Genomic DNA, 26,935 nt, shown 5'->3' on the forward strand with positions numbered 1-26,935 from the left:
TAAAATCATTGACAGTTGGCCCCATTGACTTATCAACATGTGTCTTAAATTATTGTATTGCATACCGGGAGGGACCAGGAAATCTGGTCACAAGGACAAGAGACACATTTTAATATGTGTCTCTTATCATGTGTAGATGCAACAGCTAAAATGTGGGCACAATCAGAATGATGACAAGATCAGGATCAAGGACGTATGTGTTAGCACCAGGTATAAACGGGGCTACAGTGACTAGTCTGGATAGTACTACAACAGCTCAGAGGACCACACAGAAACTGGTCCGGATGTGTTTGGTGGAAGGAGGAGCCTCAGCCTCTATGGGAGTGGGACTCTGGGACAAGGTTGCTCTGGTCAGCTGGTGGTCTGGATTGGGGAGACCTCCCTCCACTGACTTGTTGTCACTGTGGAGACTGCCGTAGCTCTCTGAGTCCCGAGGTTTTCCTGTGAAACACACACACCTCCCGAGAGTCACCACTGCAGGCTTGAGTGGAAGGCAATGGAGGTAACGAATAGGAGAAATGTAAAAGAAATGGAGGAGCAGTCTTTTACCTGTGACTTAAAGATCATCTTAGAATAAGATAAAGAATGCAAGATACTAATAATATAATACTTAAATAAAATGTACATATTAAAGGATATCATTCAATAAAAAGAAAGAAAGAACGAATGAATGATCGAATAAAAGAAAGAGGAGGAGGCACCTTTGAGGCTCTTGGCTCTGGTTTGTGGCTGGGGGTCAGTGAGTTGGACTGAGGGCGGCGGGTTGGTCAGGTTGTCTCCATACTCCATGGGCACTGCAGGATTCCTGTCCTCACTCTGCACCCTCTGGATGGCTGTGGGATTATAGGTTACAACAAAGAGGTCTAGCTTTAGAGTGAGGCATTAACAATATAGCACAGCCATGAGAGGGACCCTAGAATGGGGTTAGTGTTTGTCTCTGTGGTGATTATGGCTAAATGCGCCATAAATATATCGGGGAACAGAAAACCTGTTGAGATAATGCACACTGATGCTACCTCAAAGAATTAGACACACAATTAAGGTGCAACAAGGTGAGACACACATCTAAGACATTTTCTCAGGTGTACTGTGTATTCTTAGTAGCTGAGAGGCAGACAGACAGGAGAACCTTGTTTACCYGGTCTGTACAGGGCTGCCTCTGTGTTGCAGTCCCGTGCCGACTGGACAGACGCACGGCCCGAGTCGGCCTCCTTAACTGAACGGCCCATGAGCTCGTGCTCCGTGACGGTCAGGTTCCCTTCCAGGAAGTAGGTGGACATCCTGCCCTTCCCCTTCACATCGATCTCCCCTCGCTCCTGGAACATGAAGCCCTTGTCTTTCAGAACCCTGGAGGAGGAAGACATATAAAAACAAAGCCTGCATCCCAAATGGAACCCTTTTCCTTATATAGTGCACTACTTTTGAACAGAGCCCTATGGGCTCAACCAACCAAGCACTCAATTAATAAATCAATCCATCATCTAACCAACCAATCATCAAGCACTTTTGACAACAGTTGATGTAAAAAGGGCTTTCTAAATAAAATTKCTTGCTTTCTTGATCGACTGCTTGATTGATTTCATTCCCTGCAGTTCAGTCATGTGACATGAGCTGAGGTCTTACAGGTGAACACTGGGGCTGAGGTGGATCTTGTTGGGGAGGCCGTGGCTCTCCATGCGAGACGCCGTGTTTACTGTGTCTCCGAACAGGCAGTACCGAGGCATCTTCTCCCCCACCACACCAGCTAGAACCGGCCCGCTGTGTACACCGACCCGGATCTACAGCAGAGAGGTATTGTTTGTTTTTTWAAATATATTTAGTGGGATATTTCTACTTTATTGAGACAGAAATAGGTGGAAATGAGCATTGAGTAGTGGAAGGATTCGTATCCACACTGGGGGACTTCTACCTTTATGTGCTGCTGGCAGCTGCGTTACCCACTAGACCAGTCTCAGAAACRGAGAGAGGTATTGTATTGTGATAATAAACTATCAGGAGAACTGAGAAAGATCAGCTCAAAAAAGAAAGACAGGGGCAGGGAAATACAACCCTTTGGATTTRGATCAATGATGTTACAAAAATATAGGGGAAAATCAATCCAGCATTCAAACACACCAGCCATCTGTGGGTCTCACCTGGATAGGCCCCCCTGTGATGGGGTTGATGACCTCCCGAGCTGCTATGATCATGCCCAGGGCAAAGTTGGCCACCCTCTCAGCATGGCTGGACACCGGGATGGGCACGCCACCTACCACCATGTAGGCATCACCTATGGTCTCCACCTGATGCAGACATAACCACAGGCAGATTGATATCGATGAGTTAAGTACTGGAATGGCTATCCCAGGCTGCCTGGTCTAGATGGATGAATAGATGGATATGTCGAATAATTCGCACAATGTTTCAATGATGAATGATAAATGTTTAGCCTATCTGACAAATGTAATGTTTTGTTACCTTGTAAACTGTGTGTACTGTGGTGAGCCGGTCGAACTTGAGGTACATGGAGTTGAGCATGTTGACGATCTGGATGGGCTCACACTCCGAGCAGATGTCGGTGAAGGTGACCACATCACTGAAGAGGATGGTGCACTCCTTGAACTCTCCTTTAGAGCAAACATAACCACAACCGACCATATGGCCATTTCCATAAATATACCACTGTTTCAGTCCTTTAACAATGTCGAGAACAATAGTGAAAATGAGTTATTCTGCTTAATACTTAAACCCACGTGTAGCTGGGCCTGTTGATTCGTATCAATCAATTATGTGTGTGCGCTGTTCATGCATGAGAGTTTGTCTGTTTGTATCTCTGTATGTCTGTCTGTCATTCTGGCTGTCTGTGTCCGTCTGTCTGCACCTATGTTTGTTTGTCTGTCTGTCTGTGGTCTGTGCTTCAAAGACAGATGTGTCTGGGAGCCGCTGGCTGTGTCGTGGTGCTGTTTCAATCTGTAATTCATGCCGTCATTAAATATGTAATACACTGCAGCAAGGCAGGGAAATATCCTTCAACCCCCCCCCAATTCCACTCTGTACATCTCTACTGTCTGTTGTGTGTCAGAGCAAGGGAGGCATAGGCTACTGTGTACAGGTATTGGCAAAGGCGTTTTTGGCCCTACTAGGACATTTCACACACCACCAATCCTCTCACCAATTATTTTCTTTTCACTCCTCTTTTTTACTCTCATCTTCTCTACTTTCTTCCCTTCTCTCCTTTCCTCACCTTTTCTCCCCTACTCTCCTCTCCTCTCCACTTCTTCCCTCCACCCACCCCTCCTTTCCTCTTCTCTCCTCAACTCGCGTCTCTGCACCTTTCCTCTCCTCTATTCTACTCTCCCCATCTCTCCTCTCCCTGTGTCATTCACCTGCTTCCACTCTCTTCCCCTCCTTCAGCTGGTTGGCCACATGTTTGGGCAGCATGGCGTACAGCAGGTTCTCCGTCTTGGTCCTCTCCTCCTCCAGATGCTGGGACAGGTGTCGGAGCTCCTCCTTCTTCCTCTCCAGCTGGTTGGAGAGCTCCATCTCGGCCAGCCGCTGCTGGTTGAGCAGGATGAGGTCACGCGTGACGTCGTGAGGGGCGATGTCAGAGATGTGCATGCTCCGCTCCTCCAGCTCGTGGAGGCTTCGCAGCAAAGGGGAGGCCTGGTACAGCATGCACTGCAGAGACTCCATCCACAACATCTGACCTGGGAACAGGGGAGTAAGGGGTGGAGATAAAGAGAGTGAATGGGGGGAAATTAAATGGAGGGGGGGATGTGTGTGTTTCTGTTAAATGGTTATGGTGGGATAGGTTGCATAAGTGGCATGACTCAATTACAAATAAGCATTCATGTATTTCTTCCTTCCTTCTATTATCCATCCATGCATTCATCCGTTCATCCATCCATTTTTTCATTATTTCATCCGCTCATTCATCCGCTCATTCATTAATTCATCCGTTCGTTCATTCATTCCACCTCTGAGCTCCAGCATGGGTCTATCCCTCCATGYCTCGGGCATCATGTCCCGTCGCGTCTGCAGGACAAAGTGGCTGTTGATGAACTTCCTGATGCTGGAGATGGTGAAGGTGACCTCGGGGTGGACAATACTGAAGTACTGGTCCAGGTGAATGCTCATGGTCTGCAGCCCGGGGACGATCTTCTGGACGTTCACCCCTGCCTGTCTCACCATCAGCTGCAGRGGTCGGACCAGGGAGCAGAGATTCAGGCTGGGTCCCAAATGTCACCATACTCCCTATATACTGCAGTGCACTACATTTAACAAGGGTCAATAGGGCTCTGGTCAAAAGCAGTGCACTTCAGCAGCCTTACTCCAGGTATTAAGATTACAATTCATATCTACATAAAGGGCCCGTTTCTGGACACATATTAAGCTCAGTCCTGGACTAAGAAGCACTTCTAATTGAGATTCCCCATTGAGAATGCTTTTTAGCCCATGACTAGGCCTAATCTGTGTCCGGAAAACCATCCCAGTGATTATCTGGCATTACTAAACCACGCTGTAAAAAGTGGGACGGCACTGTTGTTCATCTGAAGTGCTTTTTCTGATTGACATGATCCAAAATTGCGCTTTGGTTCGTTCAACCTGTTCTGTTCCATTTGTATGAATCAAATAAAGAATTTGACAGATCATGTGATGTTTTTAATTGAATGAAACCTTATAAATTGCTTTCAACACCACATAGCGGTGGGTGCAATGTAGCAGTGGCAGCCTATCAGAAGAGTTGGAGGCATGGCCTACTGGGGGCGTGGCTTTCAGTTTGTTATTTTTGGCCACCTGTGAGAGTGAATGTCATTCCAAGTCATGTTTTTTTTTTTWATGATTATATGTTCACTGCCAGCACTGAATCTTAAAGGGAAATTWAAAAAAAAAAGTGCTTCATATTCATCATCTCCAGCACCACCCCAACATCAACATATGTGAAAATGGCGCATTTCTATGTTTTGTAGTTAAAAAGATAGAAGGTAAGTGTTTCCAATGACATCATCAACCAATTAATAGACAATTAACAGGCAATAAGTAGGCAATGCCTCCTYATGATTGGTTAAAATCCCATGATGCACACCGATGACGTTATTGGAAACACTCAACTTCCTATATCTTTTTTCACTACAAAATATAAAATCGTGCCGTTTTCACGATGATGATGAATATGAAGTTGAACAATTTTGACATTTCTCTTTCTATGATATCTATGTAAGTACTGTGACTCTAAAGAGCCTGGAAAGGTTTCAATTGATGAGACGGTCACCATTTGGTTACAATATTGGTAACCAGTTCATGTGAAATTCTTACGGAAAGAAAGTTTTTTGGAGTCATTATTTCATGTTATGGAACCAACTTAATATCTTGATTAACAGGAAACGGATTTAATTGCTTGTAACCCAATTGAAGACATTTGGATAGGTAACTCCAAAGTGTAAAATCAACTTGGTACAACATAAAAAAATGGATTGTAGCCATTTAGTTTGTATTTATGTTATCTATTCGGCTTAACCAATGGGGAAAAGTTTGTAACAGTTGGCATTGAATGATATATTTGGTTTCAACAAATGTCGGGTTTTTTTCAATTGAGAAAACCAAAACAAATTTACTAACAAATTTGTTTTTTTTAGGTTGATCCAAATATATATATATATATATATATATATATATATATATATATGGAGGGGGGGTGTGTGTGTTCCTGTATTATCTCCCAGATTCCCTCTTGGTATTGAGTACATGCACTGTATTTTTTAAATATATATATATACGTATATATAAAAAAATATATACAGTGCATGTACTCAATACCAAGAGGGAATCTGGGAGATAATACTTTTGTACCTCCTTGTCGAACACTATATGGAAGGGAAAGGCATTGCAAAATGTCTTCAGGTCGATGCAAAGGTTCTTCGGGTAGACTGGCTCAAATCCTCTCAAGAGTTTACCTATGATTGAAGTAAACATCTATTAATGATAGTAAGGACATCAAGATTAGAGATGTCAAGACAAGCAAGATGGAATAGACGGGCTTTATCGATATCTGAGGCGGACTGAGCCAATCCATTAGAAAAGGAATGATAAGAGATGTTTGGGCTTTACCCTTCCCAAGCTGGACCAGCCCCCTCACAGTCTCCCAGTGGTTCCTACACATGGAAAATCCCCGAGATTGGAGTTTCCTCTGCAATGATTTCTGTATGTCCTGAAAGATGGGGTGAGGGACACATTGGAGGAAATTTGTGTTATGGTTAAATTGCATAAAAAGGTTCACTTTTAAACCATATGGAAAATTGGCTGTGTTGGGTTGGGGTATTGAGATAGTTTGGGGACAATTCTTTGGAGATCCTCAGAGATGGCATCTGCTTGTTTCTGTAGCCTATGTTTGCATCGCAAATAGCACCCTATTACTTAGCCCTGGTCAAACGTGGTGTACTATCAAGAGAATAGGGTGCCATTTAGGATGCAAGCCAATGATTTGTGGGTCATCTGCTGTCCTGACCCGGATTTTACCTCTTTGTTTGGGTTCCAGTGCATTGCGTTGCGCCTGGGGCCTCTGGGCAAACATGGCGGCGTCTGTGAGAGCGTGTTACTGCACATTACATTCGAAAATGTCGGTTTCTGAGTGACGAGGAATACTACATGCTCCTTCTTTCCTGTCCTCTCTACTTCCTCTATTTGGTTGACGATTTCCATCGTTATCTCGCTGTTGAAGAAGTCTTTTGCTACAGCTTCAATGATACCTGTGGAAATGGGAAACAGTCGTTTCACTTTTACGCACAAAGCCCCTACTTTTACGCACGCTAAAATCTCACGATATTGAGTGTATTAAGTTGTTTAACACATTTGTTCTTAACGTCAATAATTTAATCTATCAGCATTCAACATAATTACCGGGTACAATTTGGCATAGGCCTTGGCGGTCGGAGTAATAGTGAAGAAACATCGTGCCGTCACCGTTCCTCTCCGCTCGAAATGACGGCGCGTTCATCTCCTGCAAGCATATTTCCAAATCATTTGACACCGTTTTTTTCTGTCCAAAATATGACGTGTGTCCATTGTCCACTATTTATAGATCGATTATCATATATAGACTTATATCAATAGAGTAGGCTATTGATTTCTTATATAATATAGGCCTTGACCGAATCATTTGAACCACCCCCCCCCACACACACACACATTATACCTTGTAAGAAAGGGCGAGGTAGCTGTGCAGTGCATCCAGATTCTCGATAAACTCGAACAGGTTCCCTCCCAGAGTCCGTAACATGTGGTCGTATCCAGATCGTTTACAGAAGTCAAAAAAGTATTCCCCAAATTGTCTCAACACCACCTCTGGTTTAACATCTTCGAACAGAAAATAAAGTAGGCCTAATGAATATATAGGTTAATACCAACATGTACGTAAAACATCACATAAAACACATTTTGTCCTATCATGTAATATTCATAATATGTATTTGTATCATCATCTTGAGTCATGTATTTTGCCTGTCAGCAACAGAGTTTCGATTCCATTTAAAATCAAGCCGTGCAGTGCAAGAAATTCCCTATTCTAAAATGATTCCTAACTTTTTTTGTAGCTATTTCTCAATCCACGACTTGAATTATAATTCATGATCTGGAAGTAACCGTGATTGGCATGGACATGTACGCTTTTATAATACCTCTCAGAATATATATTAGCTCCGGTGCAGATCGTTACTGGTCCAGAGCTACATTGATATGATGTCGCAGGTTATTCATCAAATAGTGATAGTTAGCCTACCCAGTAGCTTGCAGGCCGCAGCCACCAGTTGCATGGTGATGTCGTCTTTGTACACTTCATATGTTAAGAATGTATCTTGAACCCCGGCCTCATCTCTGCATATAATTATGATGATGATGATGATGATGACGATGAGCTCATTTCAGCAGGTTACASATACCATTGATGACCAATAAACAGAAAGCAGTGAATGAATCCATCAATTAGCTAGCATATAGGTTCACGCTGAGGGGCCGGGCTCAATGCTAGCCTTTAACGCCACCTTCTGGAATTACGCAACATATTATTACAATTAATCAATTATCAAGAGATATTCATGTTGTCTAATATGATGTTAGTGAGTCCACTGTTAATTAACAACATTGTTACCTGAGCTTCATCCATGTCTCCTCGCCAAACTTGTCAACAACCAGCGACTTCAAACAGGTGTTGATAAATCCATACTGCAGAGAGAGCATTGCAAATTTAGCAGCATTTTTGATTTTGATGCCATTCATAAAATATAGGCTATATTTATATATGTAAGAGTGACATAGCCTATTGAATCGTCCATGTAGCCTAATAAGCCTAATGAGTAGGCCTACAGGCTGTATACACATTGAGTCATAATTTTCGATCAGTTCAGTCCAGTGACCTATACAACATATGCTTGCCTATACTGTAACATATCAGTTTAGACTATCTATCACTATGAGTTCATTTATGGGTCGACACACAACTTACCATCTCTTTTGGTTTGAATTCTGCCGACACTTTGTTTAAAAACCTTAATTCCCAATGTATCCTTGCACGAACACGACCCCAAGTTGACCACATACTCTAACGCACAACATTATCTCCGTCGACAGCCTGCCTGAATATATTTAATTAAAGTGATATGCCTAGGCCTATATCCTGTATATACACAAAAGCTTCAGCTCCTTATTCCGTCACTTCTGCCGCTGCGCATCGAACAGTGACTGAAGAAAGCCGTTCACCCATCTCCAGCTGTTGGCGAGAGCGTTGGTGCGCGGTGCAGTACAGATGAGCGTCAAAGGCGCTGTTCAGGCGATAGATGTGCTGAGCTCAACTCCGTACACGCAGGGGCATCTAGGTGCAGAAATTCTAATTCGCATTAGGCTACCAATGTGACGTTCAACAAATGGTTTAGATTTAATATTTGAAATAAAACGACTCATTTATTTATTTAGTAGGGAGAACATTATTAATTAACATTTCTGTAAATGTGCTGGATTTAGCCAGTTGTCCCTAGGCAGATAGATGAAAACATTTAGCGTCACAAACTTTTCACACAAAAAAAGCAGGAATAATTACAATAACAACTAATAATTGTAAAAAAAAAAATCATAAATACAAACAACCAAATACACTGAACAAAAATATAAAACAAAACATGCAAAAATGCCAAAGGTTTTACTGAGTTACAGTTCATATAAGGAAATCAGTCAATTGAAATACATTAATTAGGCCCTAATCTATGGATTTCACATGACTGTGAATACACATATGCATTGTTCACAGATACCTTAAAAAAGGTAGGGGCATGGATCAGAATACCATTCATTATCTGGGGGGACCACCATTTGCCTCATGCAGCCTGACACATCTCCTTTGCATAGAGTTGATCAGGCTGTTGATTGTGGCCTCTGGAATGTTGTCCCAATCCTCTTCAATGGCTGCGCGAAGTTGCTGGATATTGGCGGGAACTGGAACAGACTGTAGAAATCGTCAATCCAGAGCATCCCAAACAGGCTCAATGCTTGACATGTCTGGTGAGTATGCAGGCCATGGGGTTCTGCATTATCTTGCTGAAACATGAGGTGATGCCGGCAGATGAATGGCACGACAATGGTCCTCAGGATCTTGTCACGGTATCTCTGTGCATTCAAATTGCCATCGATAAAATGGAATTTGAATTCGTTGTCCGTAGCTTATGCCTGCCCATACCATAACCCTACCACCACCATGGGGCACTCTGTTCACAACGTTGACATCAGCAAACTGCTCGCCCACACGACACCATACAAGTTGTATGCCATCTGCCTGGTACAGTTGAAACAGGGATGAATCCTTGAAGAGCACCCTTCTCCAACGTGCCAGTGGTCATCGAAAGTGAGCATTTGCCCACTTTAGTTGGTTACAACGCCAAACTGCAGTCAGGTCAAGACCCTGGTGAGGACGATAAGCACGCAGATAACTTTCTCTGAGACGGTTTCTGACAGTTTGTGCAGAAATTCTTTGGTTGTGCAAACCCACAGTTTCATCAGCTGGTGAGTAGAAGCCGGATGTCCTGGGCTGGCGTGGTTACACGTGGTCTGCGGTTGTGATGCCGGTTGGACGCACTGCCAAATTCTCTAAAACGAAGTTGGAGGAAGCTTATGGAAGATAAATTAACATTCAATTCTCTGGCAACAGCTCTGGTTAACATTCTTGCAGTCAGCATGCCAATTGTATGCTCCCTCAAAACTTGAGACATCTGTTGCATTTTGTTTTGTGACAAAACTGCACATTTTAGAGTGGCCTGCTGATTGCCCCCAGCACAAGGTGCACCTGTGTAATGCTGTTTAATAAGCTTCTTCATATGCCACACCTGTCATGCTCACCAACAGCGTAGTACAAGCAGCTTAAAAAAAAGGTTCATAAGTTACTTTTATTGAAAAGTTAAATAGGCATATGTTCACACCAATGTTGTTGTCAGAAAATCATATCGGTGTACAAAGGGCCCCGGTTTCATGGTTGAGTGCCATTTCAATATAATACGCAATATCAATTGACTATTATTAGATGAATCTACATGATCCCACCTTCCCACACACACACACACACACCACACACCAACACACACACACACACACACACACACACACACACACACACACACACACACACACACACACACACACACACACACACACACACACACACACACACACACACACACACACACACACACACACACACACACACACACACACACACACAACAGCAAAATAATGTGTTTTAAACTGTATATATTTCCACACTATGAGATTGGAATAAATCTGTGCAATTGTTAAATTATGATAATGCCCTTTTATTGTAAGAGCTGTTTGAAAAGACCACCTGAAATTTCAGCCTGTTTTGGTGGGATGGAATTTTGGCCTGCCTGGTGACATCACCAGGCCGTAAATTTGTTAATAGAGAGATGAAAGAGATTTCCAAACCTCTCCATCAGCTAGTAGCCAGTTAGTAGCCAGTTTTCAGTAGCTAGTAGCCAGTTTTCCCCTACCTACTCAGACCACTCCCTGACAGTCCTAAATTCTTGCTTGAGAAATTACTCTTGCTAAGAAGCTATTTTGTTTGTTTTGATTTAAAATGGTCAAAAATAATCTCAGTAAGGTACTCAATTGGGGTAGCAATTTATGATAACTCTGCGTAATAAAGCATTTATAATGGATTAGTAAATATTGTATTTACTAATCATTACTCCATTCATAAGATGTTTAATATAGGTCCGTATAAACTATTTATTAATCATTAGTTAAGTCTTTTTGCGTGGACTCATCTAAAGTGTGGGCTATTTATACTTTAGAAATGTTTTGAGTGACCAGTGTATTTTTTAACAAAAGGATGGACATGCCATTGGCAGACATTCCAGCAGTAGGCCTGATGCTCCTTAAAGGTCTCACAATATCGTAGAACATATAAATCTTAAAAGAATAAGCACACGACACAGGATGTTAAAGGAAATATACTGAACAAAAATATAAACGTAACATGCAACAATTTCAACGATTTTAATCAGTTTTAGTTCATGTAAGTGTCCCGGGCTGCGAGCTCGTCTTTAATCACCTCCACAATACAGACATCAAGAGCTGTCTGTATTGTGGAGCTACGGGACATTTCTTAACTACCTGCTCATTAAAAGACCAGGCTCATCAGTTGGTACGAGTAGACTGGTGAGCCGTACGGGGAGTTTTCAATCTCGCACTACTCGTAACCCTATCTATGCTACCCTGTTGTGCGAAGGCCAGTCCAAATCCATCCGGGTGCTCATTGACTCTGGGGCCACTACCCTGGTGTCGGAGCTGGGTATCTCGGCTCAACCCCTTTCCATCCGGATAGACGTCAGAGCGCTGGATGGACGCTCTATCGGCAGAGTCACCCACAATACGGTTCATATCCACCTGCGAGTGTCAGAAAACCACAGTGAGTCTATGCAGTTTCTGCTCCTGGAGTCTCCTCATTTACCCATGGTTGTGGGGTTTTCATGTCTTTGTGGTTTAATCTGTGCTTAAAATTCACTGTTCGATTGTGAGACCTTACAGATAACTGTATGTGTGCGGTACAGAGATGGGGTAGCCATTCAAAAATTATGTTAACCACTATTATCGAACACAAAATAACTCCATGCAACGTATTATGTGATGTGTTAAGCACATTTTATTCCTGAACTTATTTAGGCTTGCCATGACAAAGGTGTTGAATACTTATTGACTCAAGACATTTCAGCTTCTCATTTTTTATTACAAACAAACAAAATTCCACTTTGACATGTGTAGATTAGTGGCACAAAATCTCAATTTAATCAATTTTAAATTCAGGCTGTAACAAAACAAAATGTGGAAAAAGTCAAATACTTTCTGAAGGCGCTGTAGGTTAAGCCTCTCACTAAATAGTAGAATGCAGTTCACTCAAATGTATTGCCCCGTTGGAAAATCTAAATGGACTGCTTTGAAATKTGAATCACATTTTTATTTGGCGTACCCCCGGCGGGGAAATAGCGGATGTAGATGATGTCGCCATAGTCTAGGACATGAAGGAACGTCGACTGATTGATGTTGTTTTTTTCTCGTCAGAGTAGCCTCGTTTCACTGCCCAAAAAATCTAATTAAACCGTCCAGTGTTCAGCGAAATAACAACACAAAGTCAAATACAGGTAGTCTGGTCAAATAATTAACATCCAATCACATTAACCGTTACTCTATCGCGGGAAACTTTCACTTTTGCGCAGACATTTAGAAACGAAACAGTCACATTTTTTAAGACGACTTAAGAAATAATAAGACATGTATAAAAGCAACAGATACCATTAATAAGAAGGGGCTAGAAGCGTCTTATACAGTGGGGAGAACAAGTATTTGATACACTGACGATTTTGCAGGTTTTCCTACTTACAAAGCATGTAGAGGTCTGTAATTGTTATCATAGGTACACTTCAACTGTGAGAGACGGAATCTAAAACACAAATCCAGAAAATCACATTTTATGATTTTCAAGTAATTAATTTGCATTTTATTGCATGACATAAGTATTTGATCACCTACCAACCAGTAAGAATTCCGGCTCTCACAGACCTGTTAGTTTTTCTTTAAGAAGCCCTCCTGTTCTCCACTCATTACCTGTATTAACTGCACCTGTTTGAACTCGTTACCTGTATAAAAGACACCTGTCCACACACTCAATCAAACAGACTCCAACCTCTCCACAATGGCCAAGACCAGAGATCTGTGTAAGGACATCAGGGATAAAATTGTAGACCTGCACAAGGCTGGGATGGGCTACAGGACAATAGGCAAGCAGCTTGGTGAGAAGGCAACAACTGTTGGCGCAATTATTAGAAAATGGAAGAAGTTCAAGATGACGGTCAATCACCCTCGGTCTGGGGCGCCATGCAAGATCTCACCTCGTGGGGCATCAATGATCATGAGGAAGGTGAGGGATCAGCCCAGAACTACACAGCAGGAACTGGTCAATGACCTGAAGAGAGCTGGGACCACAGTCTCAAAGAAAACCATTAGTAACACACTACGCCGTCATGGATTAAAATCCTGCAGCGCACGCAAGGTCCCCCTGCTCAAGCCAGCGCATGTCCATGCCCGTCTGAAGTTTGCCAATGACCATCTGGATGATCCAGAGGAGGAATGGGAGAAGGTCATGTGGTCTGATGAGACAAAAATAGAGCTTTTTGGTCTAAACTCTACTCGCCGTGTTTGGAGGAAGAAGAAGGATGAGTACAACCCCAAGAACACCATCCCAACCGTGAAGCATGGAGGTGGAAACATCATTCTTTGGGGATGCTTTTCTGCAAAGTGGACAGGACGAGTGCACCGTATTGAGGGGAGGATGGATGGGGCCATGTATCGCGAGATCTTGGCCAACAACCTCCTTCCCTCAGTAAGAGCATTGAAGATGGGTCGTGGCTGGGTCTTCCAGCATGACAACGACCCGAAACACACAGCGAGGGCAACTAAGGAGTGGCTCCGTAAGAAGCATCTCAAGGTCCTGGAGTGGCCTAGCCAGTCTCCAGACCTGAACCCAATAGAHAATCTTTGGAGGGAGCTGAAAGTCCGTATTGCCCAGCGACAGCCCCGAAACCTGAAGGATCTGGAGAAGGTCTGTATGGAGGAGTGGGCCAAAATCCCTGCTGCAGTGTGTGCAAACCTGGTCAAGAACTACAGGAAACGTATGATCTCTGTAATTGCAAACAAAGGTTTCTGTACCAAATATTAAGTTCTGCTTTTCTGATGTATCAAATACTTATGTCATGCAATACAATGCAAATTAATTACTTAAAAATCATACAATGTGATTATCTGGATTTTTGTTTTAGATTCCGTCGCTCACAGTTGAAGTGTACCTATGATAAAAAATTACAGACCTCTACATGCTTTGTAAGTAGGAAAACCTGCAAAATTGGCAGTGTGTCAAATACTTGTTTTCCCCACTGTATGGTGAGCTACTGAGTGGCTAGGACAGGCAAGCCCCATACTATTGTGGAGGACTTAATTCTTCCTGCTGCCGCGGATATGGGTTGGACAATGCTGGGGGAAAAGGCCAAAATGCCTCCATCAAACAAAACAACGCATCAGTGACATGGCAGGAGATGTTTTGAAACAATTACTGCTTCACATACAAGCTAGTGAATTCTATGTGTTACAGCTGGATGAGTCAACAGACTTGGCGGGCCTGGAACAGCTTCTGCTATATGTCCGTTACATTTATGGGGGGGCTATTAAGGAGGACATCATCTTCTGCAAACCACTAGAAACCAGGACAACAGGCGAGGATATTTTTAAAGTACTGGACAGCTTTGTGACACCAAATGGACTTTGGTGGTCAAGGTGTGTTTGTATCTGTACTGATGGCGCAAAAGCCATGACAGGGAGACATAGTGGAGTGGTAACATGGGTGCAAGCAGTTGCTCCCTACGCCACTTGGGTACACAGCAGCATCCACCGAGAGGCTCATGCTGCCAAGGGAATGCCTGACAGCTTGAAAGACGTTTTGGACACTACAGTGAAAATAGTTAACTTTGTTAAAGCAAGGCCCCTGAACTCTTGTGTATTTTCCTCATTATGCAGTGATATGGGCAGCGACCATGTAACTCTTTTACAACATACAGAAGTGCGCTGGTTATCAAGGGGCAAAGTATTGACACGTTTTTTGCATTGGGAGACAAGCTTAAAGGTTTTCTTTACTGACCATAATTTTCACTTGTCTGACCGCTTGCATGATGACGAGTTTCTCACACGGCTGGCCTATCTGGGTGATGCTTTTTCTCGCCTGAATGATCTGAATCTTGGATTACAGGGACTCTCAGCAACTATATTCAATGTGCGGGACAAGATTGAGGCCACGATTAAGAAGTTGGAGCTCTTCTCTGTCTGCATTAACAAGGACAACACACAGGTCTTTCCATCACTGTATGATTTTTAGTGTGCAAATTAACTCAAGCTTACGGACAATGTCTAATGTGAAGCACCTGAGTGAGCTGGGTGCACAATTACGCAAGTACCTTGCCGAAACAGACAACACAAACAACTGGATTCGTTATCCCTTTCATGCCCTGCCTCCAGTCCACTTACCGATATCTGAACAAGAGAGCCTCATCGAAATTGCAGCAAGCGGTTCTCTGAAAATGTAATTTAATCAGATTCCTCTGCCAGATTTCTGGATAGGGCTGCGCTCAGAGTTGCCTGCCTTGGCAAATCGCGGTCCACTGATGCCCTTTGCAACCACGTACCTATGTGAAAGTGGATTCTCAGCCCTCACTAGCATGAAAACGAAATACAGGCACAGACTGTGTGTGGAAAATTATTTAAGACTGAGACTCTCTCCAATACAACCCAACATTGCAGAGTTATGTGCATCCTTTCAAGCACACCCTTCTCATTAACCTGTGGTGAGTTATTCACAATTTTTGATGAACAAATAAGGTTTTATATGTAAGATGGCTAAATAAAAAGCAAAATGATTGATTATTATTATTTGTGCCCTGGTCCTATAAGAGCTCTTAGTCACTTCCCACAAGCCGGGTTGTGACAAACTCAAACAAATTCTTATGTTTAATAAATGTATCGTATAGTGTGTGTGTGGCAGGCTTACAATGATGGCAAAAAACAACATTTGAGAGTGCTAGAGTGGGTATGCAGCTGGAGGTTGAATGTTTGAATGGGTACGGGACTATAAAAAGTTTGGGAACCACTGATCTACATGAATACAGCTGTCACTTCATTAAAGCCGTTAGATGCAGTTTACCATAGTGCGCTTTGTTCTATCAGGGGTGAGAGGTTTTGCACTCATCACTGCTTGCTCTATCAGAAAGTAGGATGGCCCTCATGCATGTCGAAACACTGCATTTTATTCATTTTTAAAGCCCTTTTGCAAAAACTCCCACATTACCTGACATCTTAACTTATCCATAGATGTACGAGTTACCATACCCATCACATGGATAGATAACTGGAAATTCCCTGTTGCTACAGAATTAGGAAAAACAGCTTTTAGTTTCTTCAGAGTTCCCTACAAATGGATGTATGGGTGCCTTTCGGGCAGTTCAGAGTGCTGATTGAGGACCTTTTTGCTAAAGAATGTGAATGTGTAATTTGTTGTTTAATTGTAAGATGCAGGGCTCCCTTGCAGAAGACACCTTGGTCTCAATGGGAAAATTAAACACCCGAAGAAAGTTCAACTGTATTTGTCTCCCATGTGAGCATGTATGACATCACAAAGGTAGGTTACATTATATTTACCTCATAATAATGTCTGACTGTAGTTAAAATCTCATGTAAGATGATCAAAAGTTGCCGAACTAAGCTTGCCATCTTTATATTTGGATAGAACTCTGGCGTGGTATAGCCTGCATTTGACTAATGATATATTGAGAGGGTGGTGGTACATGGCTGCTCCATGAAGGCCAAGTGATGTCCAATGCAGACATTCAAGGGCAGAGACCAGTGGAGGCTTGACTTCAGTGCAGGACAGGATTTGACTGTGGACAAAAAACAATAACACAACACACTACACAGTTAGACAAAAGAGCTAAGAATGAGTTAGTCCAAGCAAGGAGTAAAATTATTGATGTGTAATAATGTGATTGTGTTTGTGATTGACTCTACATACAGTAATGAGAGAAAATTGATAGGGGTACTCACAGTGCTTGGAGAGGAAACATTAAATGTAACAGTGGATGAGCGGGAACATGAGACGTGGCTTCAGTTCATGTCAGGAGAGAGTTGACAATCATAGTGGAGTGGTCACTTCTTAAATCAGGGAACAGGAGGGGACTTAGATGGAAATACAAATAGCAGATACATTCCATTACAGCTGCGCCATTGTAGGTTTGAACAACAAGTTTGTCCATGAAGTTAAACAAAGACTGCGCATCTCGCCCACTTCACACATCAAAGTAGCCCAAGAAACGTTCCTGAATAAAGCCCTGATCATCCACATACCTGACAACAGCAAGCAGACTGGTGGCAACCAGGGTTGGGGGGCAATTTTTACCCACTGGGGCCTGGAGTTTTTCCTTATCTGTCTTTTCCTTATCTTAACCAGCAAAACTCTGACCCCTATATGGTCCCTAATCAGGTCACATAGTTTTAAAATTATGAGGGAAAAAACTCCTGGGGGGGGGGGGGCAGCAATCTTATACTTGTTCATAGTAATTATATTTATTTAGACTAGGTGGGGGATTTCCTCTACCCAGACACAGAGACAACAACTGATAGAGACAATAGAACTCACAGGGCTGAGCTTGCTTTACGCATCATGCAGGCCTATGCAACTGCAGGCCTTATAAAAATGTACTTACATCTGTCATCACTATTATGATGATTGATTCATTCCAGTTAATACTTTTGGATTGGAAAACGTATAGGCAGCCTAGCCAGCCCAATTTTGAATATAAACCAAATTTGATCACATTCACATTTTCTCCTGACAACCAAATGGACTATAAATACATTTACATTTAAGTCATTTAGCAGACGCTCTTACCCAGAGCGACTTACAAATTGGAAAGTTCATACATATTCATCCTGGTCCCCCCGTGGGGAATGAACCCACAACCCTGGCGTTGCAAGCGCCATGCTCTACCAACTGAGCCACACGGGACCGTAGCGCTACCAATTAATTACCCTGGCCAAATGGACAGCGCACATAGTAGGCTGTATGCATCTGCTCTTATTAGTAGCCTACAGTTGATCAGACTGAAAAATGGTCTCGTTTTCATCCCATACAGCAAGTCAAATCTCGAATGTTAAGGTGTGGCCTAGGCTGCTGCAACATTTAGTTAATTCGAAAAAAGTGCGCTCCGTCAACCTCTCTTTAATCTAACTTTTAATGGATGATGCGATGGAAGCTATCAAACCATTCTGAATGATCCCAGAAAAGACTGAAAGTTCCATATGTTCAGCAAGTAAAGCATCGAAACGTGCAATTACTGCTACAAGCTCCTTGTGGTTGCACTTGTTAGTTAGCGGAACATTCTCTCTCGTTGTGCCCTCTAATTTTTGCATGTCCAAAAACGCAGTGGTGTTGATAAACCGCTTGAGAATATGCCTGTTTCTTCTTACTTTCTCGTTGTGTTACGCATTTTGAATAAGCAGACTGTCGTCATGATCGATGCGGCTTTTTCCCATTAGCCTGAATCTTATAACGTTACGCTCCCTGCTTTTGTTTTGCCGTTTAGCTGAACGATCAATGGTCTTCAGGTCACTGTGCCCCTCTTCGACCAAGGCTCAGACTTTCAAAAAAACAGGCAATGCCAGCAATACAGGCTCCCTGTTAACAAGCTATACTTTTGATACCAATTGGTTTTGAACGCCCTCACCTTTTCATCGTTCTTCGTGAAACTGATCTCAGGCAGTCGACCCTCGGTTCTAATTCGTACCTTTTCCGTGTACCCCAGAGAATGAAAGGGGATCAACAAAAAGTAAACAACATTTGCGGCGAATAAATTGCAGTATCTGGACACAAGCATAAAGTTATTAAACCAAGAAACAATGTATAACCAACCTCCTCCGTCTCCTGTATTTTGAATAATAAAAGTGATAGTTGATGGATGTGCCTCCACTGAATCCTCAATGATCCCCTACAGTCAGGGGCGAAAATCTGAGATCAACCTTGGAGGGGACAATTACATTAAATTTTCTCAAGAGCAATTCCTGAGGGGGACACCAAAAGTAGTGCTGTAACACATAGCATACGTTGTTAAATGTATATTGAGGAACCATAATTCCTACAACTGGATAATTGATAGGTACAGTAGTTAACTGAAGGGTTTTCCCAACTTGTTCAAATGTTTAAATCATTTTATAGTATTCTACTACTAATATAGTATAAGCAGTGCTCCTTACCAGTCAGTATGTATGGCAGAGGTCAGTACTACAACCAGCAATATCAAGAAAGGTCAGTAGGTGAATGGTACTGTACATGTATGGGTGTAGTTTCATAAATACAATGAAACTGGGTGTATCACATCTAAAAGAATCTCTCCATTGAGAACCATCAAAAGTGGTCTCCGTATGAATTGACCTTTAATTTGACTTTTCTGATACATTTATCGATAGTAATTAAAATATGTGCATGCTGAGTTACAATATCTTTGCAAGAACAAAGCTTAAATAAGTACAGTTCTAAAAGCAAAATAACTATTCAATGAAAACCCAAATAAATCAAACAAAATATTCCTTCAGTCAGTCTAACTCTTCAAACAGCAGCTATGGACAAGTATGTCGCACAAAGTATGCATTTAAATAAATAACATGAAATAATCATTTGTAAGTGTACGTGAAAACTAACTAAACAAAAGAACAACTATATTCCACACATGGATTCTCAACAGGGGTCCATGGACTAATTGAAGGGGTCCGTGAAATAAAAAAGTGTAATGAATGTAAGGTCAGTATCCACAAGGTTTTCCAGTAATTTACATATAATATATAGAGGGGGTGGAGGTCCCTGAGGACCGCTCAAAACCTTGCCTGCCTTTGCCTCAAAAATATGCAGGGGTTCAGTACCGGGGGCAAAAGGTTGAGAACCACTGCTAAGATATACTGACAAAGACGAGTCCTATGTTGCGGGTTTCCTCAACAACATTCATCAGTTGGACCTTTCGCAATGCTCCTGTCGCCTGTTGTCTCGACCCCCTGTATCCCAATCAACTCCTGTGAGGGACAATGGTCATGGCAACAATCACGCAGACAGACATTCTCCTGTTCAGCACCGAGACATCTTGAAGTACCATGAAGATGTTGATGAAAGTGTACAATCGGAAGAGACCTAATCTGCGCAATGCTCGAATGACTTGGCCATGCATGTTTAAATCTTTCATTCTGGTGCTTTGGGGCCTGTGTACATTGTGGTACGCTCTGTTTAACCACTTACGTAAAATGGGAAATCATCCTCTTTCTGCCATAAGTTTCAAAACTCTGGTATATTCCCCATGTCATCCTAGGTGGCCTCTAAAGGCTTGTTCCCTGGTTGTACTAGAATGCCGCACCGAACTAACAATTTCATAAGCAATGCTTGCGGTCATCCTGCTTGCTCTTACGCCCACGCGCTGGACATAATGGACACTTGCTTGGATTTAGCTGGTGTGCTGTTGACGATTTTTAAAAGCTGGCGTGGGTTTGGCAATTGTGAGTTTGTGCTGGCCGGAATTTTTCTTCATATGGCTTGTCTCGCAGTTCGCTAAATCCTGCACCTAATCGAAAGGCAGGCTCGGCGGCTCTTTGGCGCAAAGAATGGCTGGCTTGAACTCTTGGGGACAGTGAGAAGGAAAACACCTTTTATTGATGGATTATAATGTAGCAGGGAAAGTCCGCAGAAACCATCTCTCTGAAACGTCAACCTTACTTTGCAGACGTTTGGCGTTGCTAACTATAAATTGATGGGGTGGGGCTGATTGGTTTGGTGCATCATGTGGTAAGCTGACAAGTGCTTGGTGCAACTGGGTCCCGTGATACTGGCTTGCTGGCTGGTAACAAGGGTGACATTGGCTCTGCGGGGGCTGCTGGGGCACTGGGCTGTCCTCTGAAGTCTTCGTCTCCCTGGCTTCCTTTCCTTTCAATAACCTCTAACTGACTCAGTCTGTCTCTAGAAAATAAATAAGTGTTTCCGTACTCCCTAACTACTCCGTATCCAACAAACTAACAAATACACAACAGCAATCATGCCGTAGGACAAATTTAAAGTTTAGTCACCCAGTTTAAGTTGAGAGTGGGGGTATCCATGGCATTTCCAATTATGTCCTATTTGCAGTCACAAAAATGTGAGACCTTTTCATAATGTTTTGCCAAACAAAGAACTCCAATTAACTTTACGTGAGACTCCCGTTGCCAGTCTGGTCCCTGCAGATTTCTGTCCCCAGCTCTCTGCTAGATCTGGCCTGTGTGCCATCTGTCTGCCTGCTCTGCCTAATGACATCATTTGTGAATACATTTCCATGAGCATTTCCCATTTTTCTTATGAACATTTTATCAACTAGTTTGAGATATTAGGATACTAGAGTCTTACTTTATGCGTTTTGGGTACTCGACATTACTCTTGATGTCCGTCTTCTTCTAAATGTTCGCATTTTTCTACCGTGGCTGGCTGGCTGGCCTAGCTTGCACACACACACATTTACACATCACATGCTGCACCTTTAGTATTAAATAGTTTTGTTTCATATTGGCTGGCTTCCAACAATAGCTGAATTTGTAAAGCTAGCGAGCACCAATTCCGTTTCTGTGTGTTTGCTATAATCTTTTGCTACCTGGTTAAATAAAGGTTAAATAAAAAAATAAAAAAAAGTTCACTAGCGACAATTTTATCTTTTGCAACGAGACCATTATATATATTATAGACAATGGTAGAAACGAGAGTGTAGTTCTGTTCAGTTTGGACTTCAGTTTTATCGCTAACCTTATCACAGGGACGTCGAAGCAACACAGCTGCATGCGATCTTGGAATAAACTGATAGTAAGCAAAGATTCCATCTTTGACGACGCCACATAAATGGAATAGGTACTAGCTAGCTTGATAGTTAATGTTTGCTTTAGTTTGCGCGCTAGCTCTGCAAATTCAGCTAGTGTGTGAACCTGCCAACATAAAAATAAATAAATAACATTGCTATGGACCTGCTATGGATTGACTGGATTAACCTCACGTCAGTTACGTACATGTCCTTTCGGACAGTAAGTTACGAACCCTCTATTACCTTGCCAGCTAAAGAACTGGCAGTGGATCAAACCATTGTGAGGCAAAGGGCGGGGGGGGCGCAATCTTTTGAAACTTAAACGCGCTATTAAGTGTCTATAATCAGCACAAGTGCTTTCATTGCGTATTATTAATATTATTGAAATTACATAGTTATGTTTACAGTGATATATTGGGGGGGACAAATCATATTTTTCCCAAGATGGGGGGGTCGTGTCCCCCCCGTCCCCCCTGGGATTTCCGCCTATGCCTACAGTAGCTCTCGATTGTTGAAAATGTTCTCCATAGGGTTTCCAGCGGTTAGCTTCGCCCACGGCTGGCTCCATGTGAACTACAATTCCGACTCTGTGTTTTAAAGTTTAGAAACGTAGATAATCATTGCTTGCGAAAAGGTTTTCGAAACATATAGCCCTTTCATATCAGTGAGAAATTATCTTTTAAACATTTTTATTTATTTAATTTAGCCCTTTTTCTCCACAATTTCGTGGTATCCAATTGGTAGTTGGTCTTGTCCATTGCTGCAACTCCCGTACTGACTCGGGAAAGGCGAAGGTAGAGAGCCGTGCGTCCTACGAAACACAACCTAGCCAAGCCGCACTGCTTCTTGACACAATGCCCACTTAACCCGGAAGCCAGCCGCACCAATGTGTCGGAGCAAACACCGTACACCTGGAGACCGTGTCAGCTTGCATTGCGCCCGGCCCGCCCTAGGAGTAGCTAGTGCGCGATGGGACAAGAACACCCCTGCCGGCCAAACCCTCCCCACAAAAATATTAGTTATAAAACCAAGAAAACAATGTATAATCAACGTCATCCGTCTCCTGTAATTTGAAGAAACTAATTTGAATTTAATTATATCAAAAACATGCTAAACTATCACTTTCAATCTCTATCCAATGAAGCTTCTCAACACATAGAACCCCCATAATGCTCTGCAGCACAACCCCAAAACAAAGCACGAGGTTCGTACTCTGATCCTAATCGTATGATTGGATGGGCAACATGTCAGTTCATACTGAAAAAGGCTTTGATTGGTTGGAGGATGTCCTCTGGAAGTGGTCATAATTACCTCCTAGGTTTTCCATTTAAGTCAATGGATCCAGAGCTGTCCTCAGGCCACACCATGGTGCTGACCCATTGAGTGCTGTTGAAGTTACTATAGACATCCATTGCAAAATAGTGTGTTTCAATCAATTATTTGGTGACATGTGAATTTATTTAGTATAGTTTTATCTAAAAATGAAAACCTTTTTAGTGTTTTACTATTTTTATTTTTATGAAATTTCACTGAGGATGGTCCTCCCCTTCCTCTTCTGAGGAGCCTCCACTGACTGTGATGCAGTGCCTTAGACCACTGTGCCACTCAGTACTATTGTTTTTCCATTGAGATTCAAAGACATACAGTTTATTATATTACATTTTTAGTTCAAAACATTTAGCATATTTCATATATTGATACAGATCTTCTCCCCATTATATCAAGTCTCTAAGCATTATCACTGCTAATTGTGGTATTGGGTTCCTCATACAGAACAATGGGATGAAAACATTAGACACTATATATTAGGGTATGCAGTGGCCTGCGGACAGAATACGTGTGTGCTGTTGGGAACCAGATGTCTGTGACCTGAATACCTTCACAGCACCACTATACTGTCTCTGACCTCCAACAACATTCCTACATATTTCTACTCATTCTGGTATGGGTGTACGGCCGAGTAAACTGCTTTAGAAACCTTATTTTTTCTTAGGTTGCATCACAAATGGCACCCTATTCCCTATGTAGTGCATTCATTTTGACCAGGGCCCWTAGGGACTCGCATAGGGCTCTGGTCAAAAGTAGTGCACTATTCAGGGAGCCATTTGGGACGGAACCTTGATCTTAGTGATAATGTCATGTGACAGTGTGTGAGATTTTCCAGTAGACTTGGCTACACGAGTCTGTAACCTAGCAATTGTTATATGTTTTAAATGATTTGTGTAGAGACTGACCCAAGTATACAGTATGTTTAGATTAGACACGGTAGCATCGATCTCAGCAAAGAATCTCGGTTATATTCTTCCTGCCAGGTATCATTTTTTGTCAGCTTTTCCTCCTCTCCTTGGTGATGCTGATACCATCCACTGCGAAGACAAATGATTGCTCAGCCTGTTGCAAACAGAATGGGTGTGTGATGTCCAGAGCCTTATCATAGGATGCTGCTTTGTGTTTCGTTTTACATCCTTTTGCAGTAGCCACACATGCGTCGTTCTTCATTCCTTTCAAAGAAAATGACATTGTCAACGTTTACCAGTAAAACAACCAGAATTTTGGTATCTTTCAAAGATTTTATGTAATCGATCAGAAGGCCACTAGTGGCCCTTTAGGTGTCTAATTATCTCGGTCCCTCTCTGGTCTTATCACATGTAAAATATATGAAACAATTCAATAAGATTATAAAAAWAAAAAAAATAGAATGGAAAGCTGTTAAACATTATCCTAAATATCAACCATCAACTTAGTGAATACCATTGGTGTTTAATATGAAGGTTTCAGCATGAAATACTGTATCATTAGTAAAATAAATAAGTGTGCAAAACATTTTTCAATGTTAATATGTATTTGTTGTCAATGTTTAAGTGTCAAACTAGTGGCAGTTGTGAAAAAAGTCAATAATTGGACAAGTTGCAGAGGTAATTGAAAATAATACCACTGTTGATTATATGCTTTTTTCATTTTCTCTATCTACTAGAAACTCAGACAATCTAGACACATAACAAATTAATACAATATATGAATACATTTTTGATTCGTTATTCAAGTATACAGTGCCTTCAGAAAGTATTCAGACCCCTTGACTTTTTCTACATTTTGTTACGTTACAGCCTTACTCTACAATTTATTAAATCGTTTCCCCCCCCCACATCAATCTACACACAATACCCCATAATGACAAAGCAAAAACATGTTTAGACATTTTTGCTAATTTATGTTAAAAAAAACCTGAAATATCACATTTACATAAATATTCAGACCCTTTATTCAGTACTTTGTTGAAGCCCCTTTGGCAGTGACTACAGCCTCGAGTCTTCTGGGTATGACGCTACAAGCTTGACACACCTGCATTTGGGGAGTTTCTCAGATTCCTCTCTGCAGATCTTATAAAACTCTGTCAGGTTGGATGGGGAGCATTGCTGCACAGCAATTTTCAGGTCTCTCCAGAGATGTTAGATCGGGTTCAAGTCCAGGCTCTGGCTGGACCACTCAAGGACATTCAGAGACTTGTCCCGAAGCCACTCCTGCGCTGTCTTGGTTGTGTGCTTAGGGTTGTTGTCCTGTTGGAAGGTGAACCTTCGCCCCAGTCTGAGGTACTGAGCGCTCTGGAGCAGATTTTCATCAAGGATCTCTCTGTACAGGGCCTCCCGAGTGGTGCAGTGGTCTAAGGCACTGCATCGCAGTGCTAACTGTGCCACTAGAGATCCTGGTTTGAGTCCAGGCTCTGTTGCAGCCGGCCGCGACCGGGAGACCCATGGGGCAGTGCGCAATTTGCCCAGCGTCGTCCGGATTAGGGAAGGGTTTGGCCGGCAGGGATGTTCTTGTCCCATTGCGCTCTAGCGACTCCTGTGGCAGGCCGGGCGCAATGCAAGCTGACACGGTCGCCAGGTGTAAGGTGTTTCCTCCGACACATTGGTGCGGCTGGCTTCCGAGTTAAGTGGGCTGTGTTTTGTTTCGGAGGATGCACGGCCCTCGACCTTCACCTCTCCCAAGTTCGTACGGGAGTTGCAGCGATGAGACAAGACTAACTACCAACTGGATACCACAAAAAGGTTATATATATTTTTGAAAAATAATCTCTGTGCTGTGCTCTGTTCATGTTTGCCTCGATCCTGACTAGTCTCCCAGTCCCTGCCGCTGAAAAACATCCCCACGGCCTCCACCATGCTTCACCGTAAGGATGGTGCCATGTTTCCTCCAGACGTGACGCTTGGCATTCAAGCCAAAGAGTTCCATCTTGGTTTTATCAGACCAGAGAATCTTGTTTCTCATGGTCTGAGAGTCTTTAAGTACCTTTTGGCAAACTCCAAGCGGGCTGTCATGTGACTCTTACTGAGGAGTGGCTTCCGTCTGGCCACTCTACCATAAAGGCCTGATTGGTGGAGTGCTGCAGAGATGGCTGTCCTTCTGGAAGGTTCTCCCATCTCCACAGAGGAACTCTAAAGCTCTGTCAGAGTGACCATCGGGTTCTTAGTCACCTCCCTGACCAAGGCCCTTCTCCCCCAATTGCTCAGTTTGGCCGGGCAGCCAGCTCTAGGAAGAGTCTTGGTGGTTCTGTCTTCTTGGGGACCTTCACTGCTGCAGACATTTTTTGGTACCCTTCCCCAGATCTGTGCTTTGACACAATTCTGCCTTGGAGCTCTACGGACAGCTCCTTTCAACCTCATGGCTTAGTTTTTGTTCTGACATGCACTGTGGGACCTTTTATAGACAGTTGTGTGCCTTTCCAAGTAATTTCCAATCAATTTAGTTGACCACAGGTGGACACCAATGAAGTTGTAGAAACATCTCAAGGATGATCAATGGAAACAGGATGCAACAGAGCTCAATTTCGAGTCTCGTAGCAAAGTGTCTGAATACTTAAGTAAATAAGGTATCTGTTTTTTATTTTTAATACATTTGCAAAAATTTCTAAAAACCTGTTTTCACTTTGTGATTATGGGGTATTGTGTGTAGATTGC

The 26,935-nt window shown here is 42.6% G+C and overlaps 1 protein-coding gene and 1 long non-coding RNA gene across 2 annotated transcripts; both read right to left on the minus strand.

Annotated features, from left to right (window-relative positions):
* Positions 1–256: 256 nt before the first annotated feature.
* LOC111957383 (guanylate cyclase soluble subunit beta-2-like) lies at positions 257–8,211 on the minus strand. Its single transcript, XM_070436935.1, has 15 exons — positions 8,123–8,211; positions 7,754–7,848; positions 7,172–7,332; positions 6,877–6,976; positions 6,496–6,725; positions 6,088–6,187; positions 5,830–5,933; positions 3,957–4,173; positions 3,366–3,686; positions 2,458–2,606; positions 2,136–2,282; positions 1,624–1,778; positions 1,139–1,347; positions 702–833; positions 257–441 (listed from the first exon to the last, which is right to left on the minus strand). Exons 1-15 carry the CDS (start codon positions 8,209–8,211, stop codon positions 257–259), a joined length of 2,394 nt encoding a protein of 797 aa, XP_070293036.1.
* An 8,400-nt stretch (positions 8,212–16,611) lies between these two features.
* On the minus strand, positions 16,612–19,116 carry LOC111957753 (uncharacterized). Its single transcript, XR_002876446.1, has 4 exons — positions 19,034–19,116; positions 18,849–18,908; positions 17,170–17,277; positions 16,612–17,006 (listed from the first exon to the last, which is right to left on the minus strand). It is a non-coding gene; the product is annotated as an uncharacterized lncRNA (long non-coding RNA).
* Between the last annotated feature and the right edge of the window lie 7,819 nt (positions 19,117–26,935).

Source organism: Salvelinus sp. IW2-2015, linkage group LG4p, assembly GCF_002910315.2.
Source record: "Salvelinus sp. IW2-2015 linkage group LG4p, ASM291031v2, whole genome shotgun sequence".
Classification (NCBI taxonomy): Eukaryota; Metazoa; Chordata; class Actinopteri; order Salmoniformes; family Salmonidae; genus Salvelinus; species Salvelinus sp. IW2-2015.